The 23477-nt window shown below is 42.2% G+C and overlaps 2 protein-coding genes across 12 annotated transcripts in view; both read left to right on the forward strand.

Moving 5' to 3' along the window:
* Nucleotides 1-323: 323 nt before the first annotated feature.
* EIF1AX (eukaryotic translation initiation factor 1A X-linked) lies at nt 324-11693 on the forward strand. Its single transcript, XM_028727534.2, has 7 exons — nt 324-593; nt 2596-2679; nt 4821-4924; nt 6745-6795; nt 8106-8187; nt 8298-8389; nt 10021-11693. The coding sequence occupies exons 1-7, from the start codon at nt 578-580 to the stop codon at nt 10024-10026; spliced, it is 435 nt and encodes a 144-aa protein (XP_028583367.1). The 5' UTR covers nt 324-577; the 3' UTR covers nt 10027-11693.
* A 7020-nt stretch (nt 11694-18713) lies between these two features.
* MAP7D2 (MAP7 domain containing 2) overlaps nt 18714-23477 on the forward strand; it is a 54040-nt gene continuing 49276 nt past the window's right edge. For 5 of the 11 annotated variants that reach the window (XM_028727535.2, XM_028727536.2, XM_028727540.2 and 2 more), the window contains exon 1: nt 18715-19162. In XM_028727535.2, the coding sequence (XP_028583368.2) occupies nt 19111-19162 (52 nt within the window). In that variant the 5' untranslated portion in view covers nt 18715-19110. Of the gene's footprint in view, nt 19163-23477 lie in introns of all 11 variants that reach the window. The other 6 variants (XM_028727544.2, XM_028727543.2, XM_028727546.2 and 3 more) reach the window with 3 other exon arrangements.

A 23477-nucleotide genomic window follows, 5' to 3' on the forward strand; every position in this document is an offset into this window, starting at 1 on the left:
TTAAAGAGAGAAAGATCTTCCTTAAACGACTAGGCCGGGGCGCCCACCCCTGAGGAGGCAGAGGCTGCCTCTGAATGCTTGCCAGCTGCTGCGGAAAGAGAGGGCTGCGTTGGCGGCCAGGGTGGCCTTTGGCCAATGAGCAGGCACCGTTCCTCACGCGCCAATGACGCACGGGACTTCCCTGCCCGTAATCACGCAGGGAGGGAATGAATCGCCCCCGCCGTGCGTCAAAACAACATTAGTCCGTCAGCTTGTTCCTCCCACTAGAAGGGGGCGCTAGAGAGACGGCCGCGAGCGGTTGGCGGAACTTGCGCGAGCGAAGTGCATTCTGGGGCCGACGGAGAAGAGACGACGCTTGCTTCTCCTTCGTCTTCCTTCTCTCGCAGGGATTCAGCGGAGCCCGCGCGGCACTCTCGCCTCCCTTCTCCCGCTGTCGCGAGACGCGCGTCACCGCCTCGCACGGTCTTCTGCTTACCTCAGCCAGGAGCTCGAAGAAGGCGGAGGGCGACCCCGCTCGCGCTTCCTTCCTTCCCGCCTCTGCCGACGCTGCGCCCGCTAAGCAGCACCTGACGCCGCCATGCCGAAGAATAAAGGTGAGGCCTGGCCAGACCTCCGCCTCCACGCGGCGCCTCTGGCCGCCTCTCTCCCCTTCGAGGCTCAGTCCCGCCCCGGGATAAGGCGCTGCCTTCGGCGCCCCTGGGCCTGGCGCTCCGCTGGGGTTGAAGTGCGCCGCCTTCCTCTTTCGGAAGAGAGGCGAGGGTCTAGTGGCCACCCTTCCTTCTCGCGTCTTTTTCTCTTCCCTTCTTTCTCCCCTCGCAACCTTACAGTCTCCCCCACCAGAGTACTTATATTCGGATTTAAGGCCCGCCTAGTTCAGTGGGCTCACTCCCAAGTGTGTGTCTTGGAAGAGAACCGTCCTGTATTTATTGCGTATATTCAATACTACACGTGTGTGTAGGATCACACAGCCTTTTTAGGCCGTCTGGGTGGGTGGGACCTGTACGAGAATTGGTGATTTAAGACTGTGACACCTCCCACACACACCTTTACTTCCCTTTCATTTGATGTGTCTTATGATTATTGGGTTGGTTTTGATTATTTGGTTTATGTTTGTTTTCCTGGGGCATCAGAGCCCCTGAAAGACATTGGTCACTTGATTCTTCTTAGGTCCTGTTGGCCTTTTTTTTGTTTTTCTGTACTCAGATGGACAAAAATATACTCTTCAAAAAGACAGAATGGAAAATAAAGTGTGCTTGGTGTTTCTCTTAGACCCAGCTTCCTTGCTGAATAACTGCTTATTTGAAATGGTTAAGTGTTTAGTGGCTGTCACATCCTGTTTGGTTGTTGCCTGGTCAAGTCTTCAGGATGGAAATTGTTAAATAGCTAACTATACATATCCAATTAAAAGTAATTTTACCCCAATTTCCAGTTAAATATTATTCCCAGAATCATTAACAGAGATCAAGGTAGCATCTGCCTTCAGATTTGCAGTCTAAACAGCTGATGAATTTGAATTTTGATTTTGAACTTCAAAGTATACATTTTCCTACAATTCAGGATAAACTGGTAGCATGAATGTTTTCCAAAGTGTTATACAAATCTTTTCAGTGCAAGAAGTTCTATGTCAGGCATAGACAAACTCTGCCTTCCAGATGTTTGGGACTACAGTTTCCATCATCCCTGACCACTGGTCCTGTTAGCTAGGGATGATGAGAATTGTAGTCCCAAACATCAGGAGGGCCGGAGTTTGCCTATGCCTGTTCTACGTCACTGTTTACTTACATACACATAGATATATGTGCAAAATAGTTACATCCATTGCCTTTGGAAGAGGACAAATTATTTTTACACTATAAATTCCATTAAATTACTAATTTGATATTCATTAGTAGCTACTACACACACTGAAAATGGAGGGAGATTGTGTTTGTTCTGTGATTTATTATTAATGGCTTTATAATTAGGTGTTAATCCATATTTTCTACATGGTGTTAGTGTTGTAGATGATACGTAAGCTATATTCTGTCTGGTATAAAGCTGCCTTTGGTTTCCACGGTTATTTAAGTTTCTGGTGTAATATACTTGAATATGCACTAGATTTGAATGATTAACGTACTACTTTTCCTCTTACAACTTACTAAACTAGAAAATTGTATTAGTATAGCTAATTCTGTTAGCTAACTACAATATATGCATTTGAGGAAGGGAAAATGTCTGCAAACCTTAGCAGAACTATAGATGTTTATTGGAAACAAAACACAAGTAGTTGTGTTAACTTTTATTGGGGATAGTCTATATTTTGTACCTTATTGGGGAATTTGTATAGTTTGTATCTGAATTTTACTGAATTAGCTCATAGGAGCTGTTACTATTAGCTGTAGCACTGAGATCGCCTTCCAAGTCTTAAATAAAAATTAACTGCCTTAGAGCAAGGAACATAGAGTGGGTTAGATGAAAATCTGCTATTTCAGAAAAAAATCAAATTCTCTTATTTAAAAAAAAAAGCTTTTTTTAGTGATATGCCACTAATTTATTCAACACAGTTTTTCATGCAGGATTTCAAATTGTGGTTCTCCATTTTTTCTTGCAATTTAGGTAAGGGAGGTAAAAACAGAAGACGAGGTAAGAATGAGAATGAATCAGAAAAAAGAGAACTGGTGTTCAAAGAAGATGGACAAGGTGAGGCACACAGTTTTGTTATCCCCTATGAATGCAGTAACATTTTATGGTTAATGTCATTGGATTGCCGTGGTTTTCTGGACATGAAACTTTTGGAGGAGACATTTGTAGTTCTCTTTAATTGAGAAAGGGAGAAAACACAGAACTTGCATGTTAAATTCAAACGAGAAGTACAAAGATACGTGTTCTCCTCCCCAAAAGAAAACAGCTTCTATGCAAAATTAAAAGAAACAATGAGCAAAACAATGAGCAAAATTAAAAGAAACAATGAATGTGTGATACAGGATATAAGGAGAGGTGGAAGGGGGTGGAGAAGGGTTTAGAAAAATATAATATTTTGGTACAAATCTGGGCGTCTCCAGAGATATTTGCTTTAGTTTTAAATGCCAGATGGTACTTAAATTAGCCTTGTGAAAAATTTAAAAAGATTGAAATGAGTGAAAATCTGATAAACAAGATTTCTCTTTTAACATTGTGTGTGTGTGTGTGTGTGTGTGTGTGAGAGAGAGAGAGAGAGAGAGAGAGAGAGAGAGAGATAAAGAATTCAGAAAACATAACCAAATAATCAGCACACAAGCATGGTGAACTAGGGGAATACAGTAGTTTGTGGAAAGGATTTCTAGTAACCGTATTTTTCGCCCTATAGGACACACTTTTCCCCCTCCAAAAATGAAGGGGAAATGTGTGTGCGTCCTATGGGGCGAATGCAGGCTTTCCCGGGCTTCCTGCAGCTCTGCGCCACCCTCCCGATCCCGGCGCGAAGCCGCGCGGGGCTCCGGCGGGTGGCGCGGAGCTGCCTGGGCTCCAGGGCTTCTTGCAGTTCGCGCCACCCCCCGGATCCCGGCGCGAAGCCGCACGGGGCTGTAGAGGGTGGCGCGGAGCTGCCTGCGCTCCAGGGCTTCCTGCAGCTCCGGGCCACCCTACGGATCCCGGCGTAGCCGCGCGGGGCTCAGGAGGGTGGCGCAGAGCTGCCTGGGCTCCAGGGCTTCCTGCAGCTCTGCACCACCCCCGGATCCCGGCGCGAAGCCGCGCGGGGCTCCGCAGGGTGGTGCGGAGCTGCCTGGGCTCCAGGGCTTCCTGCAGCTCTGCGCCACCCTCCGGATCCCGGCGCGAAGCCGCGCGGGGCTCCGGAGGGTGGCACGGAGCTGCCTGGGCTCCAGGGCTTCTTGTAGTTCTGCGCCATCCTCCGGATCCCGGCGTGAAGCCGTGCAGGGCTGCAGAGGGTGGCGCGGAGCTGCCTGGGCTCCAGGGCTTCTTGCAGCTCTGCGCCACCCTCTGGATCCTGGCGCAAAGCTGCGTGGGGCTCTGGAGGGTAGCGCAGAGCTGCCTGCATTCCGAAGCCTGGTGCGCGCTGAAGAGCGCCCCCGGGCTTCGCGCACCTCTCCGCAAGCCTGGGGAGACCGGCGCGGCTCCCTAGGCTTGCGGATAGCAGGCTGTTCTGGGGGCTGGGGTCGGGGGAAGCTTCCCCCGTGCCTGAGGAGGGGAAATTTTTTTTTCTTCCCCCCCCAAAAAAATTAGGTGCGTCCTATGGGGCGAAAAATACGGTACATTAGCCATATTTTCTTTTTGAAAAACACATTAATTTTTTTAACTGATTGATCAGTAATTTTAATGTATATTTTATTTTATGTTGACCTCTTAGGAGTTTTATGATACAAGGGTCAGCTTGTGGATTTAGTAATCTGGTAGTACTGAATGTAGTCATATATTTTTGGTGGCTGGATCCATTTTTTGTGTTGAGACATTTTAAACTCAAGCAGCTGTGAAAAATCTGACATTTTGCTTCTGATTTATTAAATAGGACATAAGTTTTCATTGAGTCATAGACTCTTAGAGTTGGAAGGGACCCAAGGGTCATCTAGTCCAATGCCCTGCAATGTAGGAATCTCAGCTAAAGCTTTCATGACAGATGACCTCTGCTTAAAAACCTCCAAGAGTGCACCACCTCTCATGGGAGTCTGTTCCACTGCTGAACAGCTCTGTCAGAAAGTTTTTCCGAATGTTTAGTCAGAATCTCCTTTCCTGTAACTTGAAGCCATTGGTTCGAGTCCTACCCTCCAGAGCAGGAGAAAACAAGCTTGCTCCCTCTTTTGGTTATGCATACAACTGTCAAGGTTCAGCTGCCGTTTCATGTCTTTCAGAGTATGCCCAGGTTATCAAAATGTTGGGAAATGGCAGACTGGAGGCATTATGTTTTGATGGTGTAAAGAGGTTATGTCACATCAGAGGAAAGTTAAGAAAAAAGGTACGTATTTTCAACCAATGTTTCCAAAGACTTGCTAGAATGGACTCTGTGATTGAAGTTAACTAATGAATTTCAGAGTAAACAACAAATATTTGTAGTGATTCCTCTATAACATGACCCATGTTACACTAGTTTGCTGACAGAATATGGGTCTTGACATCAGTATTTTGGATACTATTGCTCTAAGCTCCTTGCCTTCTGTCAGGTCTGTCAGAACATGATTGATACCCCCACTATTTGTCCTCTCAATACTGGTCTGCTGAGTGTGTACAGAAAAATATTAAAGCCACACTTAATTTTAACAGATCTGCCCTACTTTTTTCCTTACTAAACAATTGCACTGCAGCTTCCTCCATTTGACTGTCACTCAGAATGTCTTGTTGCTCTTCAATTTTTTCCCCTTTCCTGCTCTTTACAGCTAAAGTTTTTGCCATCTTCAAGAAGGTTTTAGAGATCTGGTGTGAATTTTCACAGATTGCTCCCTTGCTTTCCCTCATAATGTTCCCAGTTTGTGACTCCAAACTTGTTCTCCTACTTTAAGTCCAGGATGGAGTTTCTAAATACCATTACATTCCCTCCATATTATTCCCTCCTCCCCTCCCGGTCATCCTGTCCTATGGATCTGTTTTCCAGTATACTAAACTCTTACTTCCACCCACTCCTTAATTCATCAACTTCTGTACAGGTAACTTGCAACTTACACACATTTAACTTCTGTGATTCAGCTTTATATGCTTGGAGGGAAATTGTTTTTAATGAAAAGGTGTAGGTGTCTGGGGAGAAAGACTTTGGGAATCCCACCTGCTATTGAACCCAATGTGTTTTGACTATACGTGGTTTTGGCTTTACGCACTATCCCCAGAACATAACCTCAGTGTAAGTTGAGAGTCACCTGTACTGCAGTTGCTCTCATCAATGTTTAAATTGGCTTTCTTGAGACAAAACCTAGAAGTTCTTTCTTAATCTATCATTGTTCTTCTTGATGTGAAAGGTTCATTTTTCTATTAGCATATTTGTTGGATTCTTCTCATTCCTTGCCTTCCTAAATAATTTCCTTTTTTGATTCTCCTATTTACCGTATTGGCCCAAATATAAGTCGCACCTGCAAATAAGCCGCACGTTTAAAATTCAAGGCTTATTTATGGGTGCAGCCTGGTGCTACCGCCCTGAACTAGGCGGGCCTTAAATTCTCCCAGCACTCCCTCCCCAAGCTGGCTCCGGGAGAGGCTTGGGAGCAGCGGGCAGGCTGCGCATCGTTGCCCTCTCCTCCTGAGCTGCTCTCTGGGGGGGGGCTGTGCCACTTTGCCAGCGACCTTCCCCCTTCTTTCTTGCAGCTGGGGGAGGCTTGGGAGCAGTGGGCCACTGCCCCATGCTCCTGGGCTGCTTCCTGCAAGGGGGGGGGGGTAGAGCCATAAGGTCACAAATATAAGCTGCACTTTAACTTTTCACAACCCAAATTTGGAAAAAAGTGTGGCTTACATTCGGGCCAATACAGTATTTCCCTGTCCTCTTTGACATTTGTGTCCGTAAAAGGTCTTGCATTCCTTGATTGCTGCTTTTTATTCTCCGCTTTCCTTGGTGATCGCACTTATTATGGCTTTGTGGCTACCATATCTACTTTCCTGCCACCTTTGATTATATTTCTTCCAACTTCCCTCAAGCTCTTTCTTGGTTCTGCTCTTCTCTACATTGTGAGCTGAGCGACTTATTTTTTTTTATTTTGAAGTTCAAAAAATCCAATGATATTATTGTTGTTAGATTGTTAATGAGGAAGAATCTTGGGTTTGTAGGTTTTCCTTAATTATTTGTTTGAATTTTAGGTTTGGATAAATACATCAGATATCATACTGGTGGGTTTAAGAGATTACCAGGTAAATATTGTTGTTTTTCTTTCTTTTCTTGGTTTTTGTAACTGCAAATGAGGAGTCCCAAAAACCTGAGTTGCTGGTGTAAACATTAAAAGCCCAAACACCTTGATCTCCTGTATGGGCCATATTTTATAAACCTACTCACACCTGCTGGCACTTTATTCTTATTAAATTTGTATACTGCCCTTCATCTGTAGATCTCAGGGTGGTTCACAAGGTAAAAACACAAAATACATAATAAAAACAAAAACAAACCAATGACTTCCCCTTAGGAAGAAGGGAAAGGAATAACTAAAATGTATGGAATATGTGCTAAAGCATGCTTTGTACAAAGCCCAAGTTCCCCAGCTTTGATAACTTCGTATTTAAAAAAAACTAATAAATGCTGAATCTCGGACATAGTTGGTAAGAGAAGACATCTCTTCTCTCATTTCTGTGGAATTAATCCATTCAGCTTCTGTCTTGGCTAAGAGTTTTGGGCAAGGATCGTCTCAAGAGGTTATAGCCTCACTGCCCACATATTGGAAAATGTGACTACATTGGAAGATGTGGGGAGAACCCCACATTGTAGCACTGCTTATGCAGTAGTGAACCATCTGCCCCTTCATTCATCGTTCCTGTCCTCTGTTCATTTGGTAAAGCTTCAAGTCATGCAGTGGTCTGTGTGTGTGTTTGAGCTGCGCCTGTAGTTCCAGTAAGACTAATGTGTAGTGTAGTATGGCCTAGCTGTGTCATATACCTACCTGTCTCTGCAGAGGATGAGGTGAGAAGGAGACATTTTCTAGCACAACTAGGAAGGCAGGAGCGCTACCACAGACCATCAATCTATCCAGTTCCTATAGTAGGCTCAACATAAATGAGAAAGGAAGTGGGGTAGAATCAAGCAATAGCAAAGTTAGTAAATTACCAATTTTAGAGACACTTTGGTTCATAAATAAAATTAATTTGGAGCTTCTTAAGAGTCAAAAGTAGCAGAGATGATGTGGCTGAAAAAGTGTAGCTTGACTTGTAGCACCTACAAGTTGAGCTTTATAGTACATAGCTCATTCTCCTCCCCTCTCACTTCCAGGTCTTCTAATAATAATTTTTAGTACTGAAACTGTTTTTAGTATATAAACTCGAAAAGTACATGCCTCTGCTGAAATAAGCTCTGTCAGCAAAAATTGATCTATAACGGGGCAAGGAGGTTGACTTCCATATATAGGGCTTGATAAGAAATAACAATTTAAATGTCCAGTTAAAGTAAGTTTTGAGCTAGATTATTCCCCCCCCCCCCCGGAAATACTACTTACTAGTAACTTAATATTATTTAGGATAACAAGGCTGACGTCATTCTAAAGTACAATGCAGATGAAGCCAGAAGTCTGAAGGCATATGGAGAACTTCCAGAGCATGGTAAGAATTTCCTTGGTCATTTCAGAAGCTGTTACAAATAACGGAGGTGGGGGGACTCACAGTAAAACAGCTGCTAAAATGTGTTTCTATTTTGTTTTAATTTCTACTAGCCAAAATTAATGAAACCGATACATTTGGGCCTGGTGATGATGATGAAATCCAATTTGATGATATTGGAGATGATGATGAAGATATTGATGATGTAAGTACATGGAAAGTATTATGATGGTTGTTCAAGGGTAGAGTATGCAAACACTTTGTATCGTTCAACTCAAGTTATATTGCTTGGCCAGGGGTCTGCAAATTGTAACTGAGCTTGGTAAGCAGAAATGTAGAATAATGGTTTGGAGTAAATGTAGAGAGCCTTTCCTTTTCCACTGAGCAAGAATGTCCTGCCCTCCACAAAATTAAGGAGAAAGAATGACTTATAGTGCAGATGACATTGCTCCCCCACAAATTTGAGTTCCCTTCGTGTCTCTTTTTAAGTTAAAACACTACCTTCACTTCTCTAACAGGTAAATTGTACTTAAGTAGACGATGTAGATTTTCAAAAATAGTCCTGGTTTGTTGTTTTCCAGCTCCCATTCAGCAGCATATACATAAACCATTTTATTTGCATGCTGCCTTTCCATAGTTAAAACCATGCTCAAGGCTGAAATTTAACATACAAGTGGCAACCATTTTAGGCGCATTGAATTGACATGCAATCACCAAGGCAGAATGGGTGCAAGCACCTCCGCGTGAAATGGTTACCACCTGTAATCACAAATATAACAAAAGTTGTCATAAGCAATACATAAAACACATCAAAAAATACACAATCAAATTAATCAATTTCCACATTAATCATAATAAGATATAAAAGATTAATATCAATAATAGCATCAACCCTCCCTTCCCCCTCAAAAAAACCAGTGTCCCAACCTGAAAGTCTGTTCAGCAGCCTCAGCTTTTGTAACTGGAGTCAGTTTGGTCTGCACCCTCCCAGGCCAGGGAAGAAAAGGACCGCAAGGAGCAGGTCTTCTAGAATTCACAGCCATGATGGTCCCCACTATGCTAAGAGGCAATCCTGAGAATAATTAGGGGCGCCCAAGCCCACTGATTTCTTTTGTGTCAGGGCAGTTTAGTCGAAATACATTTTGAGCATATCCACTCCCAAGTTTTTCTGCCGGCCTTTAATTATTATAAACTGCAAAAACAAAATAATTTGGCACGGGTTTGGAGAGAAGTTTTCACAGCAATGCTGGGGCCTGCTTCACTTCTAAAGGAAGAGAATTCCAGAGAACTCACTTCCCAGAGCTTGGTTAACCTCTTAACATAGCAAGAGGGACAAGCAGGATTGTAGAGTGCTGGTCACCAGGCCTCTGGGCATTATTACCTGCCAGAATAAACACCCTTTCCTCAAGCATGTCAGTAAGTGGTTTCATGAAAGACGAAGCTTAACTATGTGTTTCAAAGCTTATCTAGTGGTGTTTTAGTACTCAACCAATTGATCAGTGATCCATTTCTGTTCAGGAACATATGTGCCTTTATACTTCAGATCTAAGCGTTTTGGATATGCATAACTGGAAATTAACATTGTTACATTAGCTAGCCATACAGAGATGGAAAGTTATCCAATGTTCTTTAGCTATAGTCAATTTGAAGCCAAAAGCTTTTTGATCCTTGATGTCAGTGGAATAAAATTTTGCCTGTCATGCATAGTCATGATAAAAGAGCAACCAAGAACAGCAACTCAAGCGACACAAGATATTAAGCTTATCATAGATTCTATTTTACATGCTATAGTGAAATTGTAATTCTTGACTCTTCATACTTTTCTTTCACTTGCAGATCTAAATGGAACTGAGGAATACATTCCAACTCCACCTCAATAATTATTTTGTTTTCAAGTCCATACCTTAAAGAAGACTGAAACTGCATAACATTTGTAGTTACACCAAACCAATATATTGCCCAATGTTGAAGTATTTATATTTCTTTTAAAAACAGATGATGTTGGACTCTGAAAAGTTAAATGAAATATTACAACTATTTTTGCCTCTTTACCAATTAGACCTTTACATCTGTGTGTAAATACACTTCCTTAAACTCCCTCATTTGCTTCATCTTTTTTCACCACTAAACTTCACTCAATCTGTTTTGAAATAATAATAAAAAATATTGCCCTATAATTATCATGGGATTTTGATTGAATGTGCAGGCTAGTGCCCAGTCTGCCAGTGCAATGTTTTTTCCTAATACCCCTTGAAGTCAAATTGTAACATTTTGAAAATAGAAAAGGCAGAGATTGTCTATAAAATTCATAATGCCTAAATCTGCTTTTTAAGTTTTAGCTGCATGTTATTTTTATACTGGTTTTGATATTGAATTTCCTCTTTCACAGATAAATTTGCCATAGTGAGGGGAGATAATTTTTTATTTTGAAAATTATGTATGTTTGAATAGCTGTTCCCTATGTGGAAGTGGTAATGCAGAAGTTAAAATAGTAGCCACACCAAATTTAAGTTGTTAATTAAACTGAATGGCTTGCAATGTTATATTGTAACTTAACATTTTAACAGGTGCTTTTGCCCTTACTTTAAAAGTTCAACATTTATTATATTATACATATTTAGGTTAGATTCTGAGTTCCCAAGAGCAGAACTCTAGTCACAGTACGGCTTATGCTGATTCCTCCATCTTTGACTCCTGGTGCCTCCTGAAAAGGTGTTCTGGAGAGTTGGAGAAACGTTTTAAACATCATATGAGGTGGTGCTGAGGTCTATTGGGGAGGGATTCCCTCTGGAGTCCAGTCCCTTCGGAGAATGGATTTTAATTGATTTAGAACATTTGTTCCCAAGAATGGTCCATGGACCCCAGGGGGTCTGCGTAATCCACCCAGGAGATCTCTGGCACCATTCACGTAACAAAAACTACTATAGAGATATCAGTATTTTCAAAAGTACGGGGTCCACAGTTTGGCTTTTGAAAAATGGGGTCTGCGGTACTTAGCTAATTGGGAACTACTGATTTAGAACATTCTTACACTTCAGTAATAAAGAGGAAAAATGCTCAGTTGTATCCAACACTGCACAAGCAGATTTCTGTGTGTAAAGCAGAACTTTCTCTCCCCCCCCCCCCTTTGCACCCCCGCTCGCAACTGCTCTGGAGAGTCTGCCTATCTCTGGAGCAGATTTTGATAGTGCACTGGGGGGGTAGGCAACTGGGGAGAAAGTTCCATTGTGCATGCTGAAGTCTGTTGTGTGAATGGAACTGCAGTGTTTGATCAAACCCATTATGTTTAAAGAAGGTTTTCACTTTCAATTCCATCAATTATGAGGTACAACTGAATAAAGGTTTTTGAATTTGAGACTATAAATGAGATGAATGTTAAGTTCTGAAAATTTCTATCTGAAATTAACCAGTTGAGAAACAAATTGAATGAACATTTTCAGTTTGAGTGGGAGTAGCACACCTAAAAAGTTCAATAAAGACTAACATAGTCCTAATAATATTCAAAAGTGCTAGATTGGTTTGTGTTTCCTTAGTGCCGTATCTCTATTTTAACCAAGGATAATTAATTCCTGTTAACTAACTGATTTGTCTGCAGCAGTTTTCATAGAACACTCAAGTTCTTAAATTTTGTTATGCAGCTAAAGTTTCTTAACTGAGAAAATAAGAACTTCAGAAGTGGAACTGCATTCAGCCACACTTGTGTCTAACCACACATATACAATATTGTTGAATTGTCCTCTGCTCATTGAGTTTTGAAGTTGGTGGGGTGGAGGTTCTGCTCAAAGTTACTGAAGTTCATATATTGCTTGCCTTGTGAGTATTTGATATCAGATGAAGTAAACGTTTTGGTGTTAGTGTGTATTTTATCCTTTGTAAACGAGGGAGGAAAGAGGTGGGGGGGGTTTAAAATTCACAAAACCTATATACCTGTGTGCACAGTGTGTTGCACACATTGTATATTTTATGTGTGGGATAGATTGGCTTCTTGGTCTTAGACTGATTTAAGACAACAGTTTAAGCATACTTTTTAACAACATTACAATGTGCATGCTTGGTTAGAAGCATTTAATGGACATGAGATCGTGGAAGTCTTGCCACTGACAATGTTTCTGATAATGCTGGAATAAGAATATATGCTAGATCAGGACTTGTCTCGTGCAGCATCCTGCTTCCCACAGCAACCAATCAGATGCCTACTAGCAGGATGTAAGAAAAGCAACCCTCTCCCTGCTGTTGCTTCTCTACATCTACTTTCTCCACACAATGCATAATGTTATACACCTCTGTTGTGTGTTTGTTGCCTGCTTGCCCATTTTCCAAACTAAAAAACCCCTTGTGCAATCTTTCTTCATAGTGCAGTTGATCCATCCCCATGGATGATTTTGGCTGCCCTCCCCTTTTTTGTACCATATCAAGTTGTAAAATATTATTGAGGTGCACTGACCAGAACTGTGCAAGGTATTCCAAGTGTGGTTGCACCATAGATTTGTATAAATACATTATTTTTGATCCCTTTCCTAATGATCCTTAACACAGAATTCACCATTTTCACAGCTATTTCACATTGGGTTGACATTTTCATTGAACTATCCACTATGTCGCAAGATTTCTTTCCTGGTCAGGCTATGCCAGTTCAGACGCCATTCATGTATGTGAAGTGAGGAGATATATTTACATATATTTGCCATAGTATGCATAATCTTACAGTTCTTTTCATTGAACTACATTTGCCATTTTAGTGCCTATTTCCCCAGTCTGAAGAGTTTCTTTTGGAGTCTCAATATCTGACTTGGTTTGCAGCGCTAAATATTTTGGTGTCCCGGTAAATTTGGCTACCTTGCTGCTCACCCCTAACTCTAGATCAGTAATGCACAAGCTAAAAAGCACAGGTCCCAATACAAATTTCTTCAGGAAATCCCCACTACTTATGTTTCTCCATTATGAGACACAGGGATCTGCTCTACATCTTGGCAGTGAAAACAGATGCAAAGGATTGGTTTAGGTTCCCTGCAATCTCCTCCTCTTTTAGCACACCTTGGACTCGTTTGTTGTGCGAAGGTCCAACTGTCTCCCTAGAATGTCTCTTAAATGTATTTATAAAATGTTTTATTGTTGGTCTTAAAGTTTCTAGCAATACAGTCCTCATAATCCTTTTAATTCCTTTTTGTCTGCTTGTATTTTTTTTTGCCAAAGTTTGTGTTCCTTTTTGTTATCCTCATTTAGGCAACTCTTCTGTTTTCTGACGAGTGTCTTTTTGCCTCTTGTCTCTGCTTGTTAACCCTTTGGCATCCTCATAGCTTTGGTCATAATTTTGCAGATCTGTGGTATATATTTTAGCTGAGCTTCTGTGTATTGCGTTTTAATAGCTCCCAAGCCACTTATAGAGATTTGACCCTCTTGACCAGGCTTCCTCAAACTCAGCCCTCCAGATGTTTTGAGACTACAATTCCCATCATCCCTGACCACTGGTCCTGCTAACTAGGGATCATGGGAGTTGTAGGCTAAAAACACCTGGAGGGCCAAGTTTGAGGAAGCCCGCTCTTAACTATCCTTTTCAAACTTTTTTTTCACCAATCCCTCAACAAAATTCTAAAGTGTTCCTTTTAGAAGTCAAATAATGCTTTTGTTGGACTTTCTTGGCAATTGTCTGCTTCAATATGTAATGAATTTGATAGAGCTGTAGTACTGTAGTTTCCAAATGGTTTAACACTTGCATCGCACAACAGGTCCTGGGTGCCACTTAAGATTAAGTGCTGTGTCACTTCCCATCTGGTCAGTTTTAGGACCAAGTAGCTAGGGCCCAGATCACCCTGGGCCTTTTGCTCAGGGGAATGTTAGTACATTTTCAGTACTAAATAACTTTGGAGGCTTGCTATTATCACTCACACACAATGGTTCTGGGGAGTTGTATCCCCTTTTAATTTTTCTGACCATATTCCAGAGCAACACCTTTCCCTTCCTGTTGGATTTAAATAAAGATGGAACTCTATTCCACTCATTCTTTCAATGCGTAGGGTCCCTCTCCAAATGTCTGTCATGTGGATTTTTCCTTTATGGCTATGGACTTCTGGCTGGCTATCATCCCACTGCACTGCCATTGACTATTTCTACCCTGTTCCAATTTGGACATTTACACAGTGTCATCCTCATTTCATCATAAACCAGATGCTCTCCAGTTCCTGTCAGATTTCTCCCAGGGAAAGATATAAGGGTTTTTAACAAATAAATATTTTCTTAACAATAAAAATTTAAATCCTAAAAAAATAATATGTTAGATAATGGGTATTTCTCTGTCCTAATTCTGACTCTTAAAACAGCCTCTAATTCTTTTTTTAAAACTGTGGAGATATCAGGGGTTGGACCTTGGGTTTTATATGTTAAAATTAGGGAACCAGTGGTCCTCAACATGTTGTTGGACTACAACTGGAAGACCACAGGCTTCCCACTCCTGCTTTACATATTTGCCACTGAGTTCTACCACATCTTCTAACTTAAGCTCCCACTTCTGGTTATGATCCAATCACTAGCTATGATCCAGCAAGTAATTTCTAGCATCAGGGCAGCTGTATGATGCTGATGACTCATTTATCCCACTTTTCCTTCAAGGAACTTAATTCAGGGCAGTATGTGAATTAACCCATTTGATCATCACAGCAACATAAGATTGGTTGGTTTGATGTAAATTGACTTTTCCTCCTCTTTGCAAGATGTAAAGTTTGTGCATGTATTCAGTTCTAACAGTAGTTTGATTTTTAAGGGCATGAATATAACCTGTTTCCTTGTTGAGAAGGAAAAAGCTAATGCCAAGGAATAATGCAGTATGCTGGTAATGTATAGTTGAGACTATGTACCTAAGTTCATTATGGTGGTTTAATTAAAAAGACATGAAACCCTGTTAAATAGCAGTGTTGTCTGAAATGACGTAACCACTTAGTAGTGCATCCAAATTGTCTAACACAGGAGTAGTTCTTACAGCAATGCTATTTCTCAACATGTAGCTCTTATAACGGGTTTTCAAATGTGAGTTGTGTCTTCTCATGAACAATCTAAAGTGTAAAATATGAGCTCATACATATAGTTGCTACAATCTCCAGTGTTGTGAAATATACATTGATCATATAAGTTGTTACTACGGCTTAGGTTTAAGGATTACTGGAACACAAAATGATTTCTATGAATGAAAAAGCAGACCTAATTTAAATTGCTAACAGGTCTAACTCTACTCAGTCTATAGTTCTAAAAAACCAAACAGACCTAGAACTGTATTAGTATGAATTATTAACTTTTGGGTATAGCAAGAAGTATAGCTGTCCCTTTTGGTGGCTTCCCCTACTCAATAATCAGAATTACTTTCTTTTCCAGTTGCTTATCTGCCCTCAGATCCCCTTCTCCTTCAAACATACTGGATTCACAGTGAGAGTGGATTAAAGATGAATTATTTTTTTAAAAAAATTGCAATTATGTGGAATGGTGCTGACTTGAACCGAAACCTCCCAGCTGCTACTCTGATTGGTTCTTTCTGTCCATTGTGATACAAATAAATATATTCTATTGGGAGGCTGAATTAATGAACTCCAGTATTTATTAATTGAAAATATTAGGAAATGGTAGATGAATTTATAGAATGACTACAACTGTAGGTGGGAGTGTTTGTGGAGAGTTTATGAATTTGTAGTATAAAACTAGAAAGGGACAGTCCAGGTAATTTGATCTTCCTTCCTCTGCAGTAGGTTCATTTATCAAAGAACAAACACTTAGGGTGTATCCAACAGTTGTCTCATTGGTTCAAGGGGCTCCACCTGTGCAACAGAACTTCCTTCCCATCTTCGACCCCTAATCTGCTCCAGAGGTTTGGAGGAGCCCTCAGAACAGATTTAGGGATGGGCATGGAGGGAGAAGGAAGTCTTTTTGTATTAGTCTTTGTGCTAATGTGGTGACTTTACTACAGCCCTTAATCTTGTTTGGGGTCAACAATGTTACTCCTTGACATACTGTAGAGAGTTGCTATGCAATGCTGGTAATCCATATGCTGAACAGCTGTACACGTGATAACCACTGCATGGAGAAGCTGCATGGAACTTGTCCAAGATTGTAGAACTCCTGCCAATAAGTGCAGGACTATGCTGTGAAAACATTTTGGGTTGTATCCAGCATGGTCTGTACATGAGCAGAACACATCTGTTCACACAGAACTTCATATCTTCCCACTTCAGTGTTCTCAAAATCTGTTCCAAAAGGTTGTGGGGCTCTCTAGAACAATTTTGGGGGCTCTAGGGAGTCTGCAGGATAGAGAAGAGGATTGTGAAGTTCCATTGTGTCAGCAAACTTAAACTTGTACAACACTGGATTACGTTCCTTGGTTAAAATTGGTAACCTCTCACAAGAAAACACAACTATGAAATTAATCCAGCAAAGACACACAGTGGTCTAATTTCTTTTGTGGGAAGTGAATCTATCTTGGTATTAATAATTTAGGTTACTGACCTTTTAAGCCTAGGCATTTGTACAGACCTGTGTTACTTATATTTTTTCAGGCTTAGGGTTTTCATTATAAAAAAATTAAAATCATGTCTATACTTCTGAGCTTGCAAAGGTCCACTATAAATTAGGAGCATACTTTTGCAATGATGGGGAGAAGGTGATATTTTCCTGTATGAACTTCCTGCCATTTCCCAATAAACACTCCCATTTTAAGATCAGCATGCGTGCAAGATAAATCTACCGTTTTTGCCACACTTTTGCGTCATTTTATTGACAAGCAAAAGGTTTACAGTACTTAATTCTAGCAAGGAATGTTTCAATTAATCCTAACTACTTGGTGGAAAGCAATAGTTTTCTCTCAGCTACGCACAAAAACCTATGGAAAAGCTTGATCATGTAAATCAATTAACAAATGGATTGTTGCATGTAGTAGAATGGCCTAAGGCTGAAAAATTAATAGGAAAAAATATGGTAACTCTCATCCCATGGGGCTCATTTAGGAGACCTTGAGCCACATTAGAAGACTGTCTAATGTATAGTGAGTTCCCAATATCTGCACAAAGAATCTTCAATAATTCATTATATTTTGGCTAGGATTCAAACTGTTCCATTTACAAATAGAAGCCAGTTCTGCTCACAAGGCTTACTTGTCTTCCTTTCCAATTTCAGCTCTGTATCAAATCCAACTCTGTTGAGGGGATCCCTTAGGAAGTTGAAAGTGGCTCCCCATTCCTTATTCAAAGTAGGTGCATAAGCAACCTGAATTAGGAATTGAAGTTTTCACATCACACTTGAAATAAGCTTTGAACATTTGTAAATCCCTGCCCAGGAGAGGCTGTCCCTTATAAAATGCTTCAATTGTTAATGCCCCAAAGCTGTGCAATGTGTTTTAGTATTAAGTCAAGTGCCATCCATGTACGGTAGATGGCATTTAATAAAGAATGAGAGGTCACTCTCTAGTACAAGAGGGTTACAATTTAAAACACAAGTGAAACCAGAAGAGGAGGAAAATGAGGCGGAAAGGTAAGGTAGGATTGTCATCATTCCAGTTATACATAGGGTTAGTTAACATTAAGGAATGGGCTTTTGCTCCAAAATCTTACGGTATGTACACAGTTCTGGCTTAAAATGCAGTGAGGTAATTTCTTGTGCTGCCTTTCAAGTAAATCCAGCAATTAGTTTTTCTGGCACGAGGTGACTGCCTTTTGTGGGGTGGGGAGCGTTTTTTGGCAAGAAAGGCATTGCGGGAAGGAGCTACTTGTGCTTTCTGGGCTCCGATTCCTTCACTTTGTTTGGCTCCTGCCTGGAGATAGTTCATAGCTATGTTTCCCCTGGTGTTGGCACTTTAAATAACCAAAATGGATGAGATCCTCTCCTCCTTGTTCGCAGAGACTCAGTCCTCACCCACTTACGAGGGAGTAAGGCCTATTGAATCCGATAGGACTTCTGAGTAGACATGGTTAAAATTTGCAGCCTCAGTTCTGAGTCAACAGGAAAAGGCAGCAGGCAATGGGATGCTTCTCCGAGGTCAGACATGTAAGACTATCCTCAGGAAATGTTCCCATTGTGTACACCTGGGATTCACCATACATTGTACAGTTCGTGGCTTGAGGAAAATCCTACCAAAACTCAGTTATTCAGAAGTAAAGCTTGTGGGCAGCGCCATAATAACTAACCATAACCGTGTGCGAAGCACAATAAACCTTGTTTTTTTGGAAGACTCCAAACCCGAGAGGGAAGCGCTCCTGCTCCAACACGTCTCCTGGCTTAGGACGCGCCGCTTCCCATCTCTCCTCGCCTGCCTGTTTTGTTTTAAACTTCCCATTGAGCGGAAAGAAGGCACGTGCTTCTTCCAGCCCAGGTTGCGCGGCGGCCCTTCAAGGAAACAGCCCACTAGTCCGCAGGGAAGAAGCTGCGCCTCCCTCCCTCCCTCCGCGGCCACCCTGGGCGTTAAACGCGCTCGCCTTGTCCCAGGAGGAGCAGCTCCATCTCCCAGGGTTGGAGAGGGGCGCGCGCGCGCGCGCGGCTTTCCTTGGGCGCGACCTCGACGAGCCCGTGGAACAGGCGCGGCTGCCTGCTCGCCTCGGGCAGGGAAAGGAGGGATAGGAGCACGAGAGCAGGTTGCCACACGTTCGCCAGAGCGCGAGCGAGAAAGAGGCAACGAGCACCTGGGAGGCGCCGGGAGCGGCGTGGTCGCCCCGCTTTAATTTTTTTCCACACAAGCCGTCGTAGCGAGCAGCAAACGGCCCTTCCCGCCTCTCTCCTCAGCCCCGGCACTCCTTCGCCTTTTCCCGCCTCCCCAGCGCCACAAGGCAGCGTCAGGTGTCGTGCCGAAGCGGGCAGTGCGCCTGTGCGGCAAAGCATTATTCTCTCCAGCTCCCGTGCCCAGCCGCGGAGGAAAGTAAACCGCAGCTAGCGCGCCGGAGGAGGAGGAGGAGGAGGAAGATGGCGGAGCCGGGGCCAACGCGGACGTCTCCCTCGTACCCACGGGCGTCAGGTAGGACATAGTGTGTGTGTGTGTGTGTGTGTGTGTGTGACCGGCAGGTGTGGTTTGTGGGAAGGTGCTTGGCTTGCTTTTTTATTTTTGTATTTTTTACTTTGCAGAGAAGACTCTGTGCTGCGTTCCCCCCCTTGTACACCCAGCCACCCATCTCAGTGGAGGGCGGGTGAAAGCTGCGAGGGGGCCGGGCAGGTGCCCTTCCGTGCTCCTTGCCCTCCATGCTGCAACGTGGTGTTGCCGCCGCCAGTCTCCGTGTGGCAGCGTGATTTATTTGCAAGGGGTGGGTGTGTGCGGTGACATTTGGCAAGCGGGCGCGCTGGGAATCGTAGCATAGCCGAAGCCGGGAAGGCGCCAGAACCAAGCCTTGGAGGTGGGGAGGGGGAGATTGTACTGGAGTGGCTATTGTAAGGATGATGGGAGGCCTCACCCGATGCGAGGAAGAGGATGGCCTGGAAGATGTAGGGTGTGTGTTTTTTTTGCAGGAGAGCTTTGTTGCTGGTAATTGGGGAAGGTGAAGGATAGCACATCAAATCGGAGGGAGAAACTAGACGAAAATCAACGTTTGGGCGGTGGGTCTTCTTTACCCAGGCATCAATAACGCTCCTTTGCTGACTCGCTGTCAAGAGGAAACACGAGGCGGGCAGTAAAACGACAGGAAAGGATCGCTGTGCTGTTAGGGCTTTTGTATTCTCTTTTACCAGCAGACGAAACCTTTTAGTGCTTTAATGGTGTATGGTCTCCTTGGTTGTAAAACAAGGCTGTCTTTGGTGTTCACTGGAAAGGGGAGTGTAAAATGGTAATGTCTCCTGCGAGGCTAATGTTACTTGGTTAAATATGCAGAGGTGCATATTTTGATTCCAAAATAATGCATTTTCTTGTGTGGCGTCTTTACATGTCTCTTTATGACGTTTAAACCTGTTGGATTGGTGCTGTGAGGCGGATCCAAGCACAAGAGACAAATTACACAATCGTGGAGTGTGTTGCCGGATACTTGAGGTTCTGCTTTTAACCAGGGGACTTGAGACACGGGCCAGTTCCACCAATGCTTTGGACTGTCCTGTGTGGGCAGAGAAACAAAACAAACAAACAAACAAACAAACAAACAAATAACAGGCTCCTTTCTAAAATTTGGCTACCTCTTCAAAGATCTAGCATGCTTTGAATTTAGCAGATAGTCCTGTAAAAGCTGGTGATAAGAAGTCTAATCTTTTCAATCAGTTAAGTTTTCATCAGTCAGTCGCTGCAACTCAGAAGGCTGGCCAGCAAAATGGTGCTCCACTTTGGTTTCTTAAATTCTTACATGGATCTTGTATTATTACATTTATATCTCACATTTATTCTATTGTGGAATTCAAGGTGGCCTGGTGTCCATGTGGCTTCTAGGCAGGAACCCATCCAGGCACTGACCAGACTTAACTGCCTACCTAGGTTTTGAATGTGACTCTCTATGGGAGACCCACAAGTCCAAATTTCCTTAGTATGGCAATCCGTCAATTTATTATCACAAGAATTTTGGACTTTGTGTCTTTGGTGACGGTTACTTTGGGGCATTTTAATTATAAGATTACCTATTTTATCACCATTGCTTGAGGCATAAAATTAAAAATTTACACAACACAGCCCTATTAATTTAAATTTGTTGAAATGTTTAGAGAACTTAAATTCCCACAACAAAACCGAATAACTTTTTAAGAACACTAACCATCTGCTTTGAAGATATTCCTGTGCATCAAAGGAGAGCTGTAATAGTCACTCAAACAAACTCCCTTTATTGAGTACCTTCTTGTGAACTATCACCGCATCTGCCCCCAGCCAGCAGTTCCCAAATGTTAGAATGTAAGACTCGCACACTTGCAATGTTTGGGTGCAAGTTGTAAGAGACAAAGTTGTAAGTAGTATTCATCATGCTTGTTAAGGATTAAAAGCAATTATTTTGGGTTTACCTGTGTCTGTGACCCACTTGCACCGGCTTTGTGACCCATTTGTGGGTCATGACCCACAGGTTGGGAAACACTGCCCTAAAGGATGACTAGCTTCATGCAAATTTTAGGAAAGTTTCAGTGCTACAGTAGTGTGATAGCATTTTCTTGACTTCTTGTGACACAATCTTTTGTAGGTAGTGACCTACATTGATTCATTATGGGTATCGAATACAAATTCCAGAATAGTCACTACATTAATTGTTTTACTTTAAATTCATTTCCTTCACTTCAAGCCCATTGCACAGTAAACCAGTTAGTTAAAGATGGCAGCAAAAGCCCTATCACTTTCATATGTATATGTGTGTTCAAGTTCTTGACTTTAAAAACCCTACCCTATACAATAAGCCAACCTTGATGGCAGAAAGTGAGGAGGAATTAAAGAACCTTTTAATGAGGGTGAAAGAGGAGAGCACAAAATATGGTCTGAAGCTCAACATCCAAAAAATGAAGATCATGGCCACTGGGCCCATCACCTCCTGGCAAATAGAAGGGGAAGAAATGGAGGCAGTGAGAGATTTTACTTTCTTGGGCTCCATGATCACCGCAGATGGTGACAGCAGTCATGAAATTAAAAGACGCCTGCTTCTTGGGAGAAAAGCAATGACAAACCTAGACAGCATCTTAAAAAGTAGAGACATCACCTTGCCAACAAAGGTCCGTATAGTAAAAGCCATGGTTTTCCCAGTAGTGATGTATGGAAGTGAGAGCTGGACCATAAAGAAGGCTGATTGCCGAAGAATTGATGCTTTTGACTTATGGGGCTGGAGGAGACTCTTGAGAGTCCCATGGACTGCAAGAAGATCAGATCTATCCATTCTTAATGAAATCAACCCTAAGTGCTCACTGGAAGGACAGATCCTGAAGCTGAGGCTCCAATACTCCAATGCACCTCATGAGAAGAGAAGACTCCCTGGAAAAGACCCTGATGTTGGAAAAGATTGAGGGTACAAGGAGAAGGGGGCGACAGAGGACGAGATGGTTGGATAGTGTTCTCGAAGCTACCAGCATGAGTTTGACCAAACTGCGGGAGGCAGTGGAAGACAGGAGTGCCTGGCGTGCTCTGGTCCATGGGGTCATGAAGAGTCGGACACGACTAAATGACTAAAAAACTACAATAAGCAATAACTAACTACTGTACTATCAATTGACCAAAATATTGTTTAAAGAAAAGTAGTTCAGCATCTCTCTGAAGAGGAAGTCACAGAGATATTTTGTGTCATACATATTTTATTTTCTATAAACAGATTCCAACAAATCTATTGGTTCCTATGTTCCTTCATCCTCTGAGCACTGATTAGCCTATGAGCTGAGGAAAACCCAAAATATGTATATATGCCTGTAGCATTGGATAAATTGAAAAAGTATGTGAGACGTTTGGGTTTAAAAGCTGACCTTTGAATCCAGCCTTAGTTGAGTTAGTTAGGCACACCATTTCACTGTAAACTATTATTTTCACAAGTAGCCATTAAATACAACAGCCTGAAGCGAATGGTGTGCGTCTCTCCTGGTCCACCCTGTAAATCCAGGCTTACGATGAACTTTTAGACAGGTACATTTGTGTTGTATGAGCTATTTTAGGAACACAAACCACAATTTTTTATTTAAACTGTTACTCTGGGATTCCTATTTCACATGTTCTATGGAAAATACAAGCAGTAGTCATATACAAAACCATGCCTTCTTGGTTGCATTATTCGCTTTACTATGAATTCTGGCTTTGTCAGAAGCAAATGTAAAGTCAGAAATCTTACTGAAAATTAAGAGTGCAATCTTATGCATGATTACTCAGACGAAAGTTTCACGGTGTTCGGCAGGGTCTTTGTGCATCGGATTTCAGCCTTAGTTTTCTCGATTTCATTTAGTTCAGTGTGATTTGCGGATCAGCTTGTGGGAATTCCCTACTGAATACAACATTCAGCTGGTAATGCCGGATCATCAGTATGAAAGATGTTCAGGAAGTTGCTCAGCTCATCTGTATTTGAAATAAAGAATTACAGTACATTATTAAAATGCTAACCTGTGTAGTTGATCAGCACTAATGTGTTGCCTGAAAGAAAGTGTACTTCCATTTTTATATCATTGCGAGAGACCCCAAGCCCCTGTAATATATTAGGAAGAATGACCAGATTTCTTTGTTTTAGCTGAATATGTGTGTGCACCTTCCTCAGCTACTCACTGACTTCTTCACTGGGTAGCTCAGCTGAATTCACTAACACCATACAGGTTTAAGGAGTTAGAGCTTCCCTTGAAGGTGGTTTTATAGGTTACTGAGCAGTTTACCAAACTTAACATTTTTATATAATGTAAGCCTGTTTATGTAGGGAATACAC

The sequence above is a fragment of the Podarcis muralis genome, chromosome 4 (assembly GCF_964188315.1).
Source record: "Podarcis muralis chromosome 4, rPodMur119.hap1.1, whole genome shotgun sequence".
Taxonomy (NCBI): domain Eukaryota; kingdom Metazoa; phylum Chordata; class Lepidosauria; order Squamata; family Lacertidae; genus Podarcis; species Podarcis muralis.

What these genes read in the sequence shown, in the direction of transcription:
- EIF1AX (XM_028727534.2), top strand. An exon ending in GTTCAAAGAAGATGGACAAG is followed by an intron (nt 2,680 to 4,820) that starts GTGAGGCACACA and finishes CATGTCTTTCAG; the next exon opens with AGTATGCCCAGGTTATCAAA. An exon ending in TGGGTTTAAGAGATTACCAG is followed by an intron (nt 6,796 to 8,105) that starts GTAAATATTGTT and finishes AATATTATTTAG; the next exon opens with GATAACAAGGCTGACGTCAT.